This window comes from Hordeum vulgare, chromosome 2H, assembly GCF_904849725.1.
Source record: "Hordeum vulgare subsp. vulgare chromosome 2H, MorexV3_pseudomolecules_assembly, whole genome shotgun sequence".
Lineage (NCBI taxonomy): Eukaryota > Viridiplantae > Streptophyta > Magnoliopsida > Poales > Poaceae > Hordeum > Hordeum vulgare.
This window is the reverse complement of record NC_058519.1, coordinates 9,413,366-9,430,586: the sequence shown is the minus strand read 5'-3', so window position 1 is coordinate 9,430,586 and position 17,221 is coordinate 9,413,366. Positions and strand designations below refer to the sequence as shown.

Here is a 17,221-nt window from a genome sequence, read left to right as displayed (position 1 = left end):
TAGAGCAAGTCTAGTAGAGCCCTCAAACCCTCAAACCCTTAAAAATAACCGCTTTTTTACAGTTTTCGTTGAAAAAACGGCGTAGACTAGAACCCTTAAACCCTTAAACCCGTAAAAAAATTTAGAGGTCCAACCCTCAAATGCCATCGCAGCCTGTAGAAGTGAGGGTTGGGGGGAGAAACTCCCCCCAACCTGCACTCCTCTTCCTCTCCAGCGCGGGAGGGAAGTTTCAGCTCCCTCCCCTCGATCCACCGCCGCCGCCGCTCCGCTCCGGCCGCCCATCCGCCGCCCTGGCCGCCCCTCCGCCGCCCCGCCCCGGCCGCCCTCCGCCGCCGCCGCCTCACCCCGGCCGTCCCTCCGCCGCCGCTGCCCCGGCTGCCCTGTCCGCAGCGCCGCCTCTGCCGCCCCGTCCGCAGCGCCGCCCCGCCCCCGCCGCCCCTCCGCAGCCCCGGCCGCCCTCCACAGCGCCGCCGCCCCGGCCGGCCCTCCGCCCCCGGCCTCCCCTCCGCCGCCGCCAGCCGGCCCTGCCCAGCCTGATTGTCGTTGCGCCCCCGTCTGGTCATCGCAAATCATAGCAATCCAGTAAATATGCACTGGTGTACTCAAATTCTGAAAATTCCAGAACACATAACAAGAAGATCTTCAGTTTACACTGATTTACTCCATTTAAATTCAGCAAAGCACATAACAAGAATTTTAAGCTACTGGAAAATCCAAAACAACAAAGTTCCATTTTAAGCTACTGCAATATTTCTCTTAAAATGAACTGAAAAGGTCTCATTCAGATTTAATTAATGCAAAAGATTTGTTTTAGTTTTAACTAAACAGTATTTATACTCCCTTTCATTTAAATACTCCAAAAAGTAACAGCAAAAGATTCATTTAAATACACAGCACTGAAAAAAATCATTTAGTTGTACTGGAGTAAAAAGGTTTAACAAATATTCAGTAATTTCTTTGACAGTAATTCAGTTTACACTGATTTAGTGTTAACACAAATACTGGACATTTTGAACATTTTGAGAACCATTTACTGAACATTTGGAGCAGCCATTTACTAAACACTGGTTTAGTGTTTACTCACCTAACAAGATAGCAAAAGCAAATCATATGACTTACCCAGGAAAAGTTCAGTATAATAAGCAAATCATCTGGCTTTGTATCTGTACTTTTGTGGTGATGCAGAGATCATCACAGTGCATCTACTGCAAACAAAATTCAGTGTATCAACTCCATGTACTCCTCGAGTACTCTTTTCTGTGAATCATATGACTTTGGGGTTGGGGCAAAGACTAGAACCCTCAAACCCAACCCTTATAACGGAATATTTGCCCCTGTTTTTAATCTTTGCCCCTGTTTTTCAGCCCTTAAAAGTGTCAAAAATGGGCAATTCTCAACCCTTAAAACTGATTTTACATTTAAAGGTTTGAGGGTTCTACTAGAGATGCTCTTAAAATCTTGTGTCCCTTTGCTTGATTCCGTTCTTCATCGCATCAATCGCGTGTCGTATCTCTAACACAAACACTGCATGAGTATATAATTTGGACGTCGATCAAGTTAGACTTTATATTATTTTATTATTTTTCTTTAAAAGGGAAACAACCGGCCATCCCTATTTTGCAGGGCAAGAGTTTGAATGAAATGAATGGGATCGAGGAGAGAACATAAATTACTTCGCCGGCCGGTTCAGGGTTTCCGAAACGTGAGTCCGCCAGTACCCAAAACGTCTAGGACGTTCGGCTCCAACGACACTGCCATTTACTGCTCCATCAGACGTGGGCCATGCCGCTGTAGCAAAATGGCACATCAAATGGAAATACAAGAGTGAATACAACTGCTAACGTGAATCTAGAAGTTAGGTAACGGTAAAGATTCTAGGATCATTTGGACCTGAGAGCCAAATTGAATATCCATTACTCGCGTTATTTTTTGATGCGTCTAAAACTGAGTCGACTAACGACAATGAAAAATGTTGTGATCGTACTGCAAGCAACGATCGTTTTGGATAAAATGCTATAGCCGTAAATGGAGGATATTGCGACCGGTGAGACGACGTGCTACAATCGACCAGGAACGACATGCTAGAAGCAACAAGACGGATGTTGTAACCGCTAGTAAGAAATGTTACAAACGACGGGACAAAATGCTGCAAGGGCGACTGATACTTGGTTACATGTTTTTCTTTAACTTGTTAAAACTTTATTTCTCTGCGAGCCTGATCCTGGTCCGAATGCATGCGTGCGCGCTGAGGTTTCCATCAATAATGCTTAACATACGGACACATTCTACAGGATTTTACGGGCTGGATACTGTAAGCTCTTTTAATTGCCCCCCTGAATTTCAGCGGTGGGCCCGTGTACCTTAATCAATTTCCGGTGATAAGCAATCTGTAAATCTTTTGTAAAAACTCGGTACGTGTAGCATTACTGGGTTTCCATCGCAGACTCCGCCGGAATACTGGACACCGGAGCCGCCGGGGGCAGCGTACGTACGTGGCATGCTGCCCTTCCTTCTCCTCCCCGTCGCTGTCGCCGCAAAATTTCAGCACTAGCGGCTGCAGCTGATAAGAACAGTCCAACAGCCATTGCCGATCGCACTCACTCGCACCACCAACTATCCATGTCGCACCCACGGCCATCGCCACCAACCATGTCGGCCGCCTACGACCGCACGGCCGAGCTCCGCGCGCTGGACGCCACCTTCGCCGGCGTGCACGGCCTCGTCGCCTCCGGCGTCACCCGCGTCCCCCGCATCTTCCGCGTCCCCGACGACGCCCACGAGCCCACCGGCGGCCGGCAGGAACCTGCGGCCGTCCCGGTGATCGACCTCGGCGGGGACCGCGCGGCCGTGGTGGCGGCCGTGGGGCGCGCCGCGGCCGAGTGGGGGTTCTTCCAGGTGACGGGCCACGGCGTCCCTCTTCAGGCCTGCTCCGCGGCGGTGGAGGCGGCCCGGGCGTTCCACGAGTCCCCCGGCGGCGAGGGCACCGACAAGGCGCGGCTCTACACCCGCGATCCGGCGATGGCCGTCAAATACAACTGCAACTTCGACCTGCATCAGTCCATGGTGGCCAACTGGCGCGACACCCTCTACCTCCGCGTCGCACCCCACCCTCCCGACGCCGGCGACATGCCGGAGTCCTGCTGCCGGTACGTGATCCATCCATCCAGACTCCACTCCATTTTAGATAGCCCGGCAATGCCCACATGTAGTAGTAAACTTTGACTTATATGCGCATGCAGTGACGTGTTCCTTGACTACGCGGAGCACGTGAGGAAGCTACGGGACACGCTCTTTGCTCTGCTGTCCGAAGCACTCGGCCTCCACCCCAACCACCTCGCCGACATGGGTTGCAACCAGGGCCAGATGATCCTCTGCCACTACTACCCTCCATGCCCCGAGCCCTCCCTCGCCATCGGCACCACCCGCCACTCCGACTCCGGCTTCCTCACGGTGCTCCTCCAAGACGGCGTCGGCGGGCTCCAGGTCCTCCACGAGAACCGGTGGGTCGACGTCACGCCAACACCAGCGGCGTTCATCGTCAATGTGGGCGATCTCTTACAGGTACCTACACACCTCCACAATTAGGTCACACAAAAACCATTAAATGCAACCGTAAAATGCTAAAGGCATACACGTGTCTCTCCTCTCCGCCGCTAGATGATCTCGAATGACAGGTTTACGAGCGTGGAGCACAGAGTCATCGCGAAGAATGATGCACCGAGGGTCTCGATCGCGTCTTTCCCGAGCAATCCAAGTTCGGAGAGGATGTATGGCCCTATCAAGGAGCTGTTGTCGGAGAAGAACCCGCCGTTGTATAGGGAGACACTCGCCAGAGACTATGTCGCGCATTACTACTCTGTCGGATTGGGCCCCAAGATGGCCATCAATGATTTTCGTCTTTGAAATTGTCAGGAAAATCCTTTATGATTTTTGCAATAATTAGACAGCAAATTCCAAGTACGCATGGGTTTTGTTAGACACATTTCAAGGGAACTTTGTGTATTCAGATATTTTCGCTGAGACGTGCGAAATCATTTGACAAAAGGGAGTAAGCTCTGCGCTCTATCAACATAAAAACATGAGGGAATTTCTTTTTTTAAGGGGAAACACATCCGGGCTGGGAACTAGCTCGTGTTTGGTAGATTTGACCAAAGACTGAACCCACACGAACAGAAGTGAACACACATCACACTAGCGCCGTGCAATAACACAAATATAAATGATTAAGTAACAACTTAACAACAATGGTAATTCCAACAAAACCTGATACGGACAAAATAAATTGGAAATGGACGAAGGCGCAGTACAATGCGGTAAATTTCATTTTATGACAAGCACTGACATGTGAATTTCTCCTTGGAAACATATGCATCTCCATTGCACGTCAGTGAAAGCTCATTCATTGGCACACTAACTAACTATTAATTATTTCTCAAAAAATTCAATACTATGATAGAAGGAAAATTGCATAAAATTGACGATATGGCTAGAAGTATGGATAGAATTGCTCATGATGTGGAAACTCTTAAAAACAATTGCCACCCAAGCATGATATTAACGAGTCCATTAAATCTATCCAAGTCTATGTTAATGAAAGCAATGAGAGGACCGCTACGTTGAGAGCTAAGCGAGAATTCTTAGAAAAAACTCTTCCACCCGGTTTTTACCGTAATCATGATGAAGATATTCAAATGATTGGTGTTTCTCCAATTGAATCTTTACTTAGTAATCTGAAAACTGATGATAAAGGGACTGGAGGTGAGTCAACTTTAGCTTCAAGGCATCCCGTTTGTTTGAAGGGTGATGATCCTAATGATAAAAATGGAAAAAGTGGGGTTGAAGAGGTCAAAACTTTAACTAGTGATGTGCCCACTATCTTGAATTACAAGGACTTAAATTATGAGAGTTATTCTTTAGTAGAATGTATTTCCTTATTGAAACCCATATTTAGCTTACCTAATACCTTTGAACAAAATAAAGCTTTTACTAAACATATCGTAGAAGCAATAATAAATAAAAATGTTAAAAATATATATACAGAAAATATTTTGACTATATATTGAAAAAATGTTAAATTTATATTAAAAAATATTAAACGTATATCAAAAAATGTTGTTAACATATATAAAAAAATGTACAATGAGCAACCAAAAGAAAGAAAGAAAACAAAAAAATTGGAAACAAAAACAGAAAAAATAAACCGAAAGGAAAAAATAAAACCGGAGAAATAAATGAAAAAATGGAGAAGAAAATGAAAAACGAAACCCAAAAAATAAATGAAAACTAGGAAAGAAAGAAAAGAAAATACCCAGTAAAACAAAGTAAGAAAGGAAGATAAACCGATGAAAACTAGAAAAAATAAAAAAACATGAAAATCTAGTGGAATCGATTTGTTTTTTTTCCAGGTAGTTCACGCCCTTCATATCAACATGAAATGAGTTATGGCTCAATGGCTAGAAGTGCAACAAAGTTACAAGGAGTTCGCGGGATTGAATCCCACACCTTCTCTTTATTTCCTGTGATTTATCTATTTTAAGAGCGATAACGGGCCTATTGGTTACTGTATATATCGACACAGGGAAGCTATCAATCTCACTTAATGTGAGATATAGCTCTTGCATACATGGATTGCCATGACTCCCCACTTTCCACAAAACTCAACGATGATGATATCCTCTACACCTGTAACCTGTTTTCAGCTACACCGACTACCTGGGCTTCCTTGATGTGTCATTCAACCATGATAATAATCGAACGATATAATGCCATGTGGATCTAGAATAAAAATGTTACCTTTGTGTGGGTATAGAAATTTGAGTTTGTGCTTTAGTGACATGCTTTAATTATGAAACAACCACTACCAATGAGCTACTGCAAAAACATAGTGCACATTGAGGCATTTCATACACCCAAAAATTATCTATATAATTGCACCTAAACTTAATAGTCTTGTACTTTATAAACCATTCTCAAGTTATGACTAGATTCATATACTATGGAACACCCCACATAGTTCCTTTGATTTTTAAGGACAACAAAAATATAAGATACAATGAACACGCTAAAAGGTAGTCTAATGTGATTGCGGATCATATAGATATCTCTTCAACATAATATATGCTATTAAATTATCTCATACAACTCCCAGAAAATATGTAGTCTAGTTGGAAAATAAAAATCCTATATGAAAGAGTGAGTAACAATATGACTAAACTCACATAATGCAAAAAATAGATATAATTGAGATTTTACTTCAGAAGTTTTTTAGAGAAACAGACAAGAAAAGAATAATATAGTGCAAATATGAAACTAAAACTAATTTTTTGTGTGGAATAATATGATAAATTTTATTTTATTATATGTGGAGCGTATTTTTCATTACTTAGTAAAAAAAGAATTAAGTATAAGTAAAAAAGTACATTATAAATAAACAAGATTTTTAATTTTAATATCTCGACGTATTATTCCCGAAAGAGAATAATAAGAGAAATGCTACATATCTTTCGAGACTTAATTCAGACAAGTAAGATCGATGAACGATTTTATATTGAATTAATGAATAATGAATTGGAATAAGAATGATTACATTTGAGCTGACTTTAACTCTTCCATTACAAACTATACAGAGCAGTGGCGGAGATTGAGACAAATATGTGGAACAACAATGGATTAAGGAGGGGCAAAATTATGTGATTTACCCTGTTTTTACTGAATTTACGACATAAAATGATGTGGTTTAGCGTGATTTATTCTTGTGCTGGGGGGTTCACCGTCGAGATTGGCCTCCATGAACCTCCGCCACTGATAGAGAGTACGTCCAAACAACGAAAATGAGGTACCGATCGTGAATCTTGGGTCTAGTGTGGTGTATTGAACCGAAAGAAAAAAAAAAGCAATGATAATGTTCGAACATGTGCACATAACTTTACATTTTATAAAAACTAAAAAGTTAAGCGAGACTATCTTCCTTATGTTTATAATTTATTTTCTAACATATAAAAACATGTTAAATTTGATAAAAATGTAAATGAAGTCAAAAATCTATGTTACAAAACATACAAAAATGATTTTTGATAAAATAATATAACATTTTAATGGATAAAATGATACTACCTCCGTCTCATAACATAAGCGTATTTTTGACACTAGTATAGTGTTAAAAACATTTTTATATTATAAGACCGGGTATCATAAGTGAGACCGTGTGACCGACAGACTCAAAATAAATATCACCATGAATCCACGATGCAATGAACATCTACATATGTCATGATTTTCAGTTTATTATCCATAATTCAAATTATGACATTTAGTCAAATTAAACTAGTCAATTTTGTAATGTTTCAAAAGATGATGTTTCTTCTAGTTTTAATTGCCACCATTTCAACAATGAACATGTGTGGAACCTAGATTAATACAAACGATAGACTATTCATATGAAACAATACTTTTTTCTTTTTAAAAAAGGATTTGAGGATGGATGACCGACTTAAAAGTTAATCCTGCATGTGTTAGAATAATCCGAGACAATCCGTCGATCTACCGAGGACCAAGCAATCATACGAGCACGACACCGAGATTTGTTAACGAGGTTCATCAACATGGCTACATCCCCGGGGCCTGACTACGGGCGCTCCTCCCCATGACACCGTCACAATACCGCACCTCGGCCGCCCGGGCGCCGGCACACGTCGCCGGCTCCCCCCGCGTACCTGTGCTATTCTGTTGGCATAGGTTACATCGTGTGTCTACCCCTGTTATATATGAGAGGCCTAGGATACATGTGTCCTATCAGGACACGACTCCATATCCTGTCTAAACACAATACTACTCAGAGTCCAACTGTAACTACCTTGTACAATAATATTCGACACAACTCTAACAAACTCCACCTTGGCGAATATTCTCCATCATCTTGGATTCATCCACGTGTCAAATTTCCATGTACATTGGACTTGACATACGCCATGAGCACCACTGCTACTCCCAGACTTCATGTGACTCCACCTGCAGTTGTAGTCCCTTCTCGTCTTCTTCACAGTCAACCCTCGAGCAAAGTTAAGTTACTTATTACCTTACTTTGTGCTTCCAACTTCTGGATTATCCATTCAGCGCCATTACACACTGATCATTGACCTGCGTGAAAGTAAACAACCCACATATTGAATGCCACATATAAGAGTTACCTGAACTCAACATCCTTGCTCTTTCTTGACCGTCCGTCTGAAACTTGAAGGAATTTCACCGTCGCCTTGTGTCACCCCGGAGTCAAATTCGCAGTTGTTTCATCCTTTTCCCGGATAATCTCTGACATGTTTCAAAGCTATAGCACTCCGCCTCCTTCTGTACTTGTCATATGCACCTTCCCATGTGCACTAAACACCACAACATATGCGGGCATGTACTTTCTTCACTTATGACAATTCAGACTTTCCGTCACTTTCTCAGATTTTTCATGGTCAACTCCTGTCCATCAACTAGCACCGATAGACCCAGTCACCAACTTCAATCTGGTACTCGTCAACACTGCTTCAGCACCCTTTACACACTTTGTCTGATAATATGTCTGACCACTAGTGCATTGGTCTGTCGTTGTGTCCCGTGCTTACCGCACGCCTCGCCGCTGTCACCGCGTCGAGCCTCTACTGTCCTGGTCGAGTCTCTCGGGTAGCTAGCCCACACTGCCTCAACCCCAACTTTAGAGAACCACCGATCATCACAGACCGATGCCGAGTATCACGTCTCCATCCGACCACTGGTACCCATTCCGATCCATGTGTCTCTCGCTATCCGCTGAAATAGGCTTCGACTCTCCATGCATTTACGCCGTAGCCCCTCCATCATCACAGAGTGAAGTCTTCCGCTAGACTCCAGCTCCACCTTCAACATGACTCCATATAGCTGGCCCTGCTACCCCGCGCCCTGTTGACTTCAAGCTCTCATGTCTGCACTGCCTTGAATCAACCCTACGCCATAGTCTGTTGAAGCCGCACAAGCCCTCGGGCCTGCACCACGTGTTTCCACACCTCAGAAGTTAGCCATCATCAGCATCACGCTCATATGTCGTCGTCGCTGAAATCACCGCCATCTTCTGCTTTGATCGACATCCCCATCGATCCGTCAGACTGTCCAGTCCGACCCAGCCGAAAATTATCCGGTTGCAACCATGCTCGACCTTGCGTCATGTCCGTCCGCACACATCCATGCACTGCTTGACGCCCTTTGTATACATGATCCCTGTACAATGTACTTCGCCTCCTCGAAGACTTCTACGTCAATCCTTGGCGTACATGCTCGAAGCTCCTTAGCAAAGTGCAAAAACTTGACCACCCTAGATCCTTTCTCTACACAATTTCTTCTTCTCTTCTTTCCATGCTATTAGCTTCTCCACGTATCTAACTCTTTTCTTTTACAAATCTACCAACCTGATACATGTACGGACACAAGCATCCAAGCCCATCTGCTGCTCCGTTGAACTGGGAACCCAACGCAGCAGAGGCACACGTCTCTCCCCTGTTCACACGTGCATAGGCATGCCTCGACCTCCACCTATGTCAGCTCCCACACAGCAGCCCGCCGCCTCGGTCTTTCCGACTAGCATGCTGCCTTGCTCGGCACCAAGCGCGTATGCACCGCCTGCCCTAGCCCGCAGCGATCCCGCGATCGAGCGCTGCCAAACGACCAATCGCGAGATCTCATCAATCAATTGCCGTCGCGAGTTGCCTCATGCTTTCGAATCAATGTGAATCCATCGAGCCGCCGACGCCCCTACATGCTTGCACAATTCCGAGAAACGCCTTGATTCTCCTGCTGTCCGCATCTCCGTGAGCCGCTGCTGCTGTCTGCTCTTCCGGTTACTTCTAATCGAACGTAGAATTTCCTCGCCAAGCATCCACCACGAGTGATCCATCTCAACGAATTCTACTCCACCTCAAGATCAACAACCACGACCTCTTCGAACCTTGCTCATGATACCACTTGTTAGAATAATCCGAGACAATCCGTCGATCTACCGAGGACCAAGCAATCATACGAGCACGACATCGAGATTTGTTAACGAGGTTCACCAACATGGCTACATCCCCGGGGCCTGACTACGGGCGATCCTCCCCATGACACCGTCACAATACCGCACCTCGGCCGCCCGGGCGCCGGCACACGTCGCCGGCTCCCCCCGCGTACCTGTGCTATTCTGTTAGCATAGGTTACATCGTGTGTCTACCCCCGTTATATATGAGAGGTCTAGGATACATGTGTCCTATCAGGACACGACTCCATATCCTGTCTAAACACAATACTACTCAGAGTCCAACTGTAACCTACCTTGTACAATAATATTCGACACAACTCTAACAGCATGTGCAGTGGCGTAGCTAGGGGGGGTCCGGGTGGTCCATGGACCATCCTGAAATTTATCTACAACCTATATATTATAGCAAAAATGAGTAAAATTTAATATTGATAATTAAATACAAATGAAATTTTACTACTGGACCATCCTGGATTATTGAGCTGGCTACGCTACTGTGTATGTGCACAAGCAAGAACAAAATACGTAGGAAATATTAATATTACCCATATCTGAAGGACAAACAAGTTCAGCCGGCAACAGGCCGGTATCAGGAACTGAATATGAGCATGGATAAACACTTGACTGTTCAGTTTCACCCAACTGCGAGGATGGATGTTTGAACACTAGCTGATGAATCAATTTAGCTGCATGTTCAGTTAAGCAGAAAACGTCTTCTTTAATCACTGTTTTATGCCAAAGCGACATGATACGATGCTTGACGGTGACCTACATAAGATAATTGGTCATGGATGACGCATCACCATCGATGCTGCAAGTTGCAGCTGCATAATTTTGACCCATCTTTCTTGACCAGACGATCCACTTAGCCGCCACTACAGTCGCCACCTGCCACATGATCCATCCAACCTCACCTTACTCAAAGTAGCAACTAGTAGTATGGACACGACGTGGACAGTCCGAATCTCACTCCATTTTTGCATACTATATACGGAGTACAACTCACAGATCCCATGCCGTGTGCTGTATAAATTAATGGATCCCTCCACCTCCATCGACCACCTCCATTGATCAAAGCTCGGCAGCTCAGGAGCTCGCAGCAATGGAGCCTGAGGCCGAGTCCAAGCCCATCCCTCTCATGACGCCGTACAAGATGGGCTCGACCCTCGACCTCGCCCACCGGGTGGTGCTGGCGCCGCTGACGCGGCAGCGCTCCTACGGCAACGTGCCGCAGCCGCACGCCGCCGTGTACTACGGGCAGCGCGCCACCGCCGGCGGGATGCTCATCACCGAGGCCACGGGGGTCTCCGACACGGCGCAGGGGTACACGGACACCCCCGGCGTGTGGACGGCCGAGCAGGTGGAGGCGTGGCGGCCCGTCGTCGACGCCGTGCACGCCAAGGGCGCCGCCTTCTTCTGCCAGCTCTGGCACGTCGGGCGCGTGTCGACCTACGGGTTCCAGCCCGGCGGCGCCGCGCCGGTGTCGAGCACCGAGAGGATGGTCGGGCCGCAGGTCAGGCACGACGGCAGCCGCGAGGAGTTCTCGCCGCCGAGGAGGCTGGCCGTGGAGGAGATCCCCTTGATCGTCGACGACTTCAGGAAAGCAGCACGGAACGCCATCGACGCCGGTACGTGAGCTGAGAACATATACTCTGCTTTCCTCTGTTTTCTTTTTACACTCTGCTTTCCTCTGCCTAGAATGCTAGTAACACTCTGCTTTCCTCTGCTCGCCGACGGCCAGGCTTTGACGGAGTGGAGATCCACGGCGGCAACGGATACCTCATCGAGCAGTTCCTCAAGGACAGCGCCAACGACCGTGATGACGGCTACGGTGGCAGCCTGGAGAACCGGTGCCGCTTTGCGTTGGAGGTGGTGGCGGCGGTCGTCAAGGAAGTGGGTGCCCATCGTGTGGGCATCCGCCTCTCGCCTTTCATGGACTACATGGACTGCCATGACTCCGACCCGCACGCGCTCGGCCTCCACATGGCCACGAAGCTCAATGACCATGGGATCCTCTACCTCCACATGATCGAGCCCCGTATGGCACTCGTCGACGGCCGGCGGGTGGTGCCGCACAGGCTGCTGCCCTACAGGGAGGCCTTCAAGGGCACCTTCATTGCAAATGGTGGGTATGATCGGGAAGAGGGGGATAAGGCGGTCTCCTCGGGGTACGCCGACCTCGTCTCTTTTGGGCGGCTCTTCCTGGCAAACCCCGACCTGCCGAAGAGGCTAGAGCTCAACGCGCCGCTTAACAAGTACAACAGGATGACGTTCTACATCTCCGATCCCGTCGTCGGTTACACCGACTACCCGTTTCTTCCTTGATGTGTCATTGAACCATGAATAATGATTGATCCATATATTGCCATGTGAAATTCAAATGGAACCTTTTATTTTTCTGGGTTCTTCGCGTTTTCCCCATTGTACATGTGGTTTTTTCATGTAGAAATTTATTTCAGCTGTGAAGAAGCCACAAAATTCCTTATGTCTAAATTTTGAAAGATTAAATTTGAAATTCTGAAAGATCAGTTTTCAAAATTTTGAATTCCGAAGGATCATTGTTGGAAATTTCCAAGGGCATTTATATAATTCTGATTTTTACTGGTAAATTTAGATGACCCCTGTATATGCAACATGCCAAAAATGTACTGTAATTTTACTATCCATTTCTTCGCAATACACACTGCTCATTTATTCCTGTTCCAAATATACATGGGTGTTATTCGCACCATCGCAACACAAACTCTCTTTCACAAATCCCAAATTCATAGCCGAAAATCTGAAATAGTAGTTGTTGCATCTAACCCCTTTTTTTAAAAAGGAGGATGACCCCCGATGTGAATCTAGGAGATGCATGCGGCCATTTTATTAATTATTCTCGAGGACCTTATAAAGTAGTACAACAATATGTCTGAATCCGTCATCTTTCAAAGTAGTACAACAAAGTAGTACAACAATATGTCTGGGTGCAAGCTGGACCAAATATCCAGACCTCTCACCTAAGCCTAACATCTAAAGCTGAGGCCCCGAGTGAGCCACATACCGGGTCCGGGGCACAAACCGGTCTGACGCACTCACATGTGTCGTCGCCGTCATCTTCCACCGGTCCATCTTCATATCATATTGAGGTACCAGCCTTGGCAGGTGCCTCTGCCATCGATGCCACCATGACACCAAACGACGACCTCCACCTACGCGAGTCCATCTTCAAGCAACGGACGCGACTCCATGCTAGGATAGGGCCGCACCACCGTCGTCGCCCCCACCCACAAGCGCCACCTAGCTGCAAGGTTCCCAAAGCTGCGCCTTCAAAAAGGAAACGACGTCGTGAGCGCCGCCGCCGCCCAACAAAGTTAAGGCTTTCGCTCGGGAAACCTAGGGGAAGGGGAAGTGAGGGGATCAGTCCAAACCGACGCCTCCAAGGAGGGGAACGACGCCCTCACGCGTCGCCATCGACGCGGCCGGCCATGGCCGACCAGGGATTTCTCCCGAACTAGATCCCCGCCACCAGCAGCGTCTCCTGTACAGAACCGGCGATCCAAGGAAGCGCGCCCCCACCAGGCTGGCCTGCACGCCGAACATGGGAGGATGGGAGGTGCCAGATCGCGCGCACCGGCCACCGCAGAAGCCGCCGCCGGACGCCAACGGCCATCGGATCTCGCCCCCCGCGCGGCCGGGACGCCAGATCCACCATCTGCACGGTACTAGCCTGCCGTGCCTCGCCAATGAAGCCACTGCTCCAGATCAGGTGCTCCCCACGCAGAGGCAGGGCAGCCTAAGCCCCGCCGCCACCATCCTTGGCGCTCCGAGCTTGCCCGACAGCTGCCTCAGGCGGCGGCGAGGAAGGGAGAGGGAGGAGGTGAGTCCGGGGGGCGGCTAGGGTTGGGAGGGAGGGAGGAAAATATCAGAGACTCTGTCTTGCATCAAACCCTATGGAGAAGTAATGTTTCATATAATCCCTCACGAGGTTTTCCCTATACAATGATATTTCTGTTTGGACAACAACTCCTTGATTGGACCGCACATACTCGTGGAGGCAGGATGGAAATGCATGCTAAAGAAGAATACGATTGAGACCCTCGGAGCAGCGTTCTTTGCCAATACACTATGATCCACACTCCTGAAATAGTCATTGGAGATCAGCTACACATTTTTTAACAAAAAAAAGTTCAGAATGATCAAGCACACCGCCCAATTGTTAAACAAATGATTTATGATTTTTTTAGAAAAAGAAAACGATTTAGGATTGGATGGTTTTGATTTATATACCTGCAAGAGATCGTCCATGTTCACAATGAATGCTCCAGGTGTTGGCGTGATGTCTACCCGCCGGTCTTCGTTGAGAATCTGTAGTCCACCGATTTCATCTTGGAGGAGTATGGTCGTGAAGCCGGCGTCTGAGTACCGATGGAGAGTTCAGGCCGAGGGTAGGGAGGGTAATAGTGGCGGAGTAAGATCTGTCCTTAGTCGCACTCCATGTTTGTTATGTAGCTTGGTTTGAGTCCAAGAGCAATGGCGTGAAGGCGTTCGAGGAGAGGTCGCGGCGACGTGCGCATGCCGGTGGTGGTGAGCGGGCGGATGAGCAGTTGATGCTCACGTGGGCTCAGTGGGCGGCGCGACGGCGTCAGGGAGGCGGCGGCTTCAACCACCACGACGACGACGACGGCAGCAGCACGACATGGGGTGGAGGGAAGAGGCGCGGCCGCTGCTATAACTGTGGCGTGCGCGGCCACTTCCGGAGGGACTGCCGGAGCCAGAAGAAGGCCGAGGAGGAGAAGGCGCTCCTCGCTGACGCCGACGACCAGCCAGGCCTTTACTAGGTCGTGGTTTAGGGGGGGATTGTTGGGAATAAACCACGACAATGTCGTGTTTGTGTTGTGTCTGTAGGTGCACGAGTTCGTGCTTGTGTGCATCTAGGTTCTAGGTTGAGTCCAAAGCTGGTGCGGCCGCGTCGGGAGTCTGTTCGCGTCTGGTTCGTCGTTGGTGCGGCGATGGAGACGGCATGCAACGTGCGCAAGATTGGCAGCATGGCGGCCCAAGTCTCGCGGAGGAGCAGCGGCTCACGATCGAGGAAAAACGGATCGCAAACCCGATCGTGTGCGGGGCGATCGCTGGGTGCGTTAAGTCAGGACGAATCTAGCTGCATGCGTTTTGTTGGCCAAGTCTTTCGGTAGTGCCGTACGTAGTGGCAAGGGAACTGGTCGTGTGTGTGCATGATCCACTAGAATAGGTATGTGCTGTTAGTGGGTGCGTGTGTGAGCCTATAAAATGACAGTGTAAGCAACATGTTTAGCAGACGAGAAAATAGGAGAGAAAAGCTCGGCTGTGTGTGCAGCGCGACGCCAAACTCTCCTGTCTCCATTGCTTCTCTGTGAGAGTTGAGAGGTAGAAGAAAGGGGCTGTGCGTTGTAGCCCTTACACAAACTAAGTGTTTCCAATTTCTCTACTTGCTGGGCATAGTCAAAAAGTGCATAAACGCAAATCAACATTTTAGTCCCAATAGGTCAGATCATGAGTGATTCATCAACAGTGCCGAGTATTCTATTTTCTCTGGAACATGTAATTTAATTCCTCAATAGGTCAGGCCTCTCGAAAAAAAAAATCCCCCTTCCCGGAGATGCAAGGATTTATTTCTCGTGTAGGCATGGATTTGATTCCGCGAGAGGCATAATAGTACCTCTTCAGAGAAACAAAAACATGTTGCTGCTTCATTTTTTGTCAGTCTTTTTCGTGAAATAAAAGTTTATCGAAACTTATCAACATGATATTTAGTTTTCAAAATCTCGAGCGAGTAATCCAACGATGAAAACGATTCAATATTTGAACGCCCGGTTTAAGAGATAAAAGTTTATGAATAAATGAATCTACAAATAAAGAGAAAACTCCCTTGTTGCGACAAGTGGCGCGCATGCAATACGCCACTTGTCGCAACCTAGAAAATGGAAGTGATATTTACAAAGAGTACTTCTTAATTAATGATTTCGATATGCACGACATTCAGTTGTGGGCATTCGCGGGCTATATGGATTGCCACGACTCTGACTTTCACATGAAATTCAGCGATGACGTCTACCTCCTCATGATTGAGCACCAGATGACTATTGTTGACGGATGGTAGGTGTTCCGCATCGGTTGTTGCCCTATGTGAAGGACATAACCTTCATCACTAATGGCGGGTGTTTCGCATGGGTTGTTGCCCTACGTGAAGGACATAACCTTCATCACTAATGGCGGTACGGCTGCGAGGAGAGGGACAAGGCTGTTGCCTTAGTGGTCGCCGGCCTCATTTCCTTCCTGCATTTTTTCCTAGCAATCACAGACATACCAAAGAGGCTAGAGCTCACTGGGGCCACTTACCAAGTAGTACAACTGGGCGACCTTGTACACTTGTAACCTGTTCTCAGCTACACTGAGTACCTGCTGCTACCTTGATGTGTCATTAAACCTTGATAATGATCGAACGATATACTGCCATGTGGATCTCATCATCTCAAATGAAATGTTAACTTTGTGTGGGCATAGAAATCAGAGTTTGCGCTTTAGTGACATGTTTTAATTACGGAACAAGCACTACCAATGAGCTACAATAGAGACAGAGTACATATTGAGGCATGTCATACACCCTAAAGTTATCTATTTAATTGCACCTAAAGTGAGTAGTCTTGTACTTTAGAAACCCCTTCCAAGTTATTACTATATTCATATATGCTGAAACAACGCACATAGTTGTTGGAATTATGCCCTAGAGACAATGATAAATAAGTTATTATTGTAATTCCTGTACCAAGATAATCGTTTATTATCCATGCTATAATTGTGTTGAATGAAGACTTACATACATGTGTAGATACATAGACAAAACGCTGTCCCTAGCAAGCCTCTAGATGGCTAGCCAGTTGATCAAGGATAGTCAGGGTCTTCTGGCTATGTACAAGGTGTTGTTGCTTGATAACTGGATCACATCATTGGGTGAATCATGTGATGGACTAGACCCAAACTAATAGACGTAGCATGTTGATCGTGTTATTTTGTTGCTACTGTTTTCTGCGTGTCAAGTATTTATTCCTATGACCATGAGATCATATAACTCACTGGCACCGGAGGAATGCTTTGTGTGTATCAAACGTCACAACGTTAATGGGTGACTATAAAGATGCTCTACAGGTATCTCCGAAGGTGCCTGTTGAGTTA

General features: G+C 46.9%; 2 protein-coding genes and 1 pseudogene across 2 annotated transcripts; 2 read left to right on the top strand and 1 right to left on the bottom strand.

Moving 5' to 3' along the window:
* The first annotated feature begins 2,340 nt into the window (after nt 1-2,340).
* LOC123429118 (1-aminocyclopropane-1-carboxylate oxidase homolog 1-like) lies at nt 2,341-3,960 on the top strand. Its single transcript, XM_045113183.1, has 3 exons — nt 2,341-3,146; nt 3,240-3,561; nt 3,658-3,960. Exons 1-3 carry the CDS (start codon nt 2,620-2,622, stop codon nt 3,901-3,903), a joined length of 1,095 nt encoding a protein of 364 aa, XP_044969118.1. The 5' UTR covers nt 2,341-2,619; the 3' UTR covers nt 3,904-3,960.
* A 7,077-nt stretch (nt 3,961-11,037) lies between these two features.
* LOC123424370 (putative 12-oxophytodienoate reductase 5) lies at nt 11,038-12,429 on the top strand. Its single transcript, XM_045107974.1, has 2 exons — nt 11,038-11,658; nt 11,772-12,429. Exons 1-2 carry the CDS (start codon nt 11,133-11,135, stop codon nt 12,353-12,355), a joined length of 1,110 nt encoding a protein of 369 aa, XP_044963909.1. The 5' UTR covers nt 11,038-11,132; the 3' UTR covers nt 12,356-12,429.
* A 1,505-nt stretch (nt 12,430-13,934) lies between these two features.
* LOC123424868 lies at nt 13,935-15,519 on the bottom strand (annotated as a pseudogene).
* Nucleotides 15,520-17,221: the final 1,702 nt, after the last annotated feature.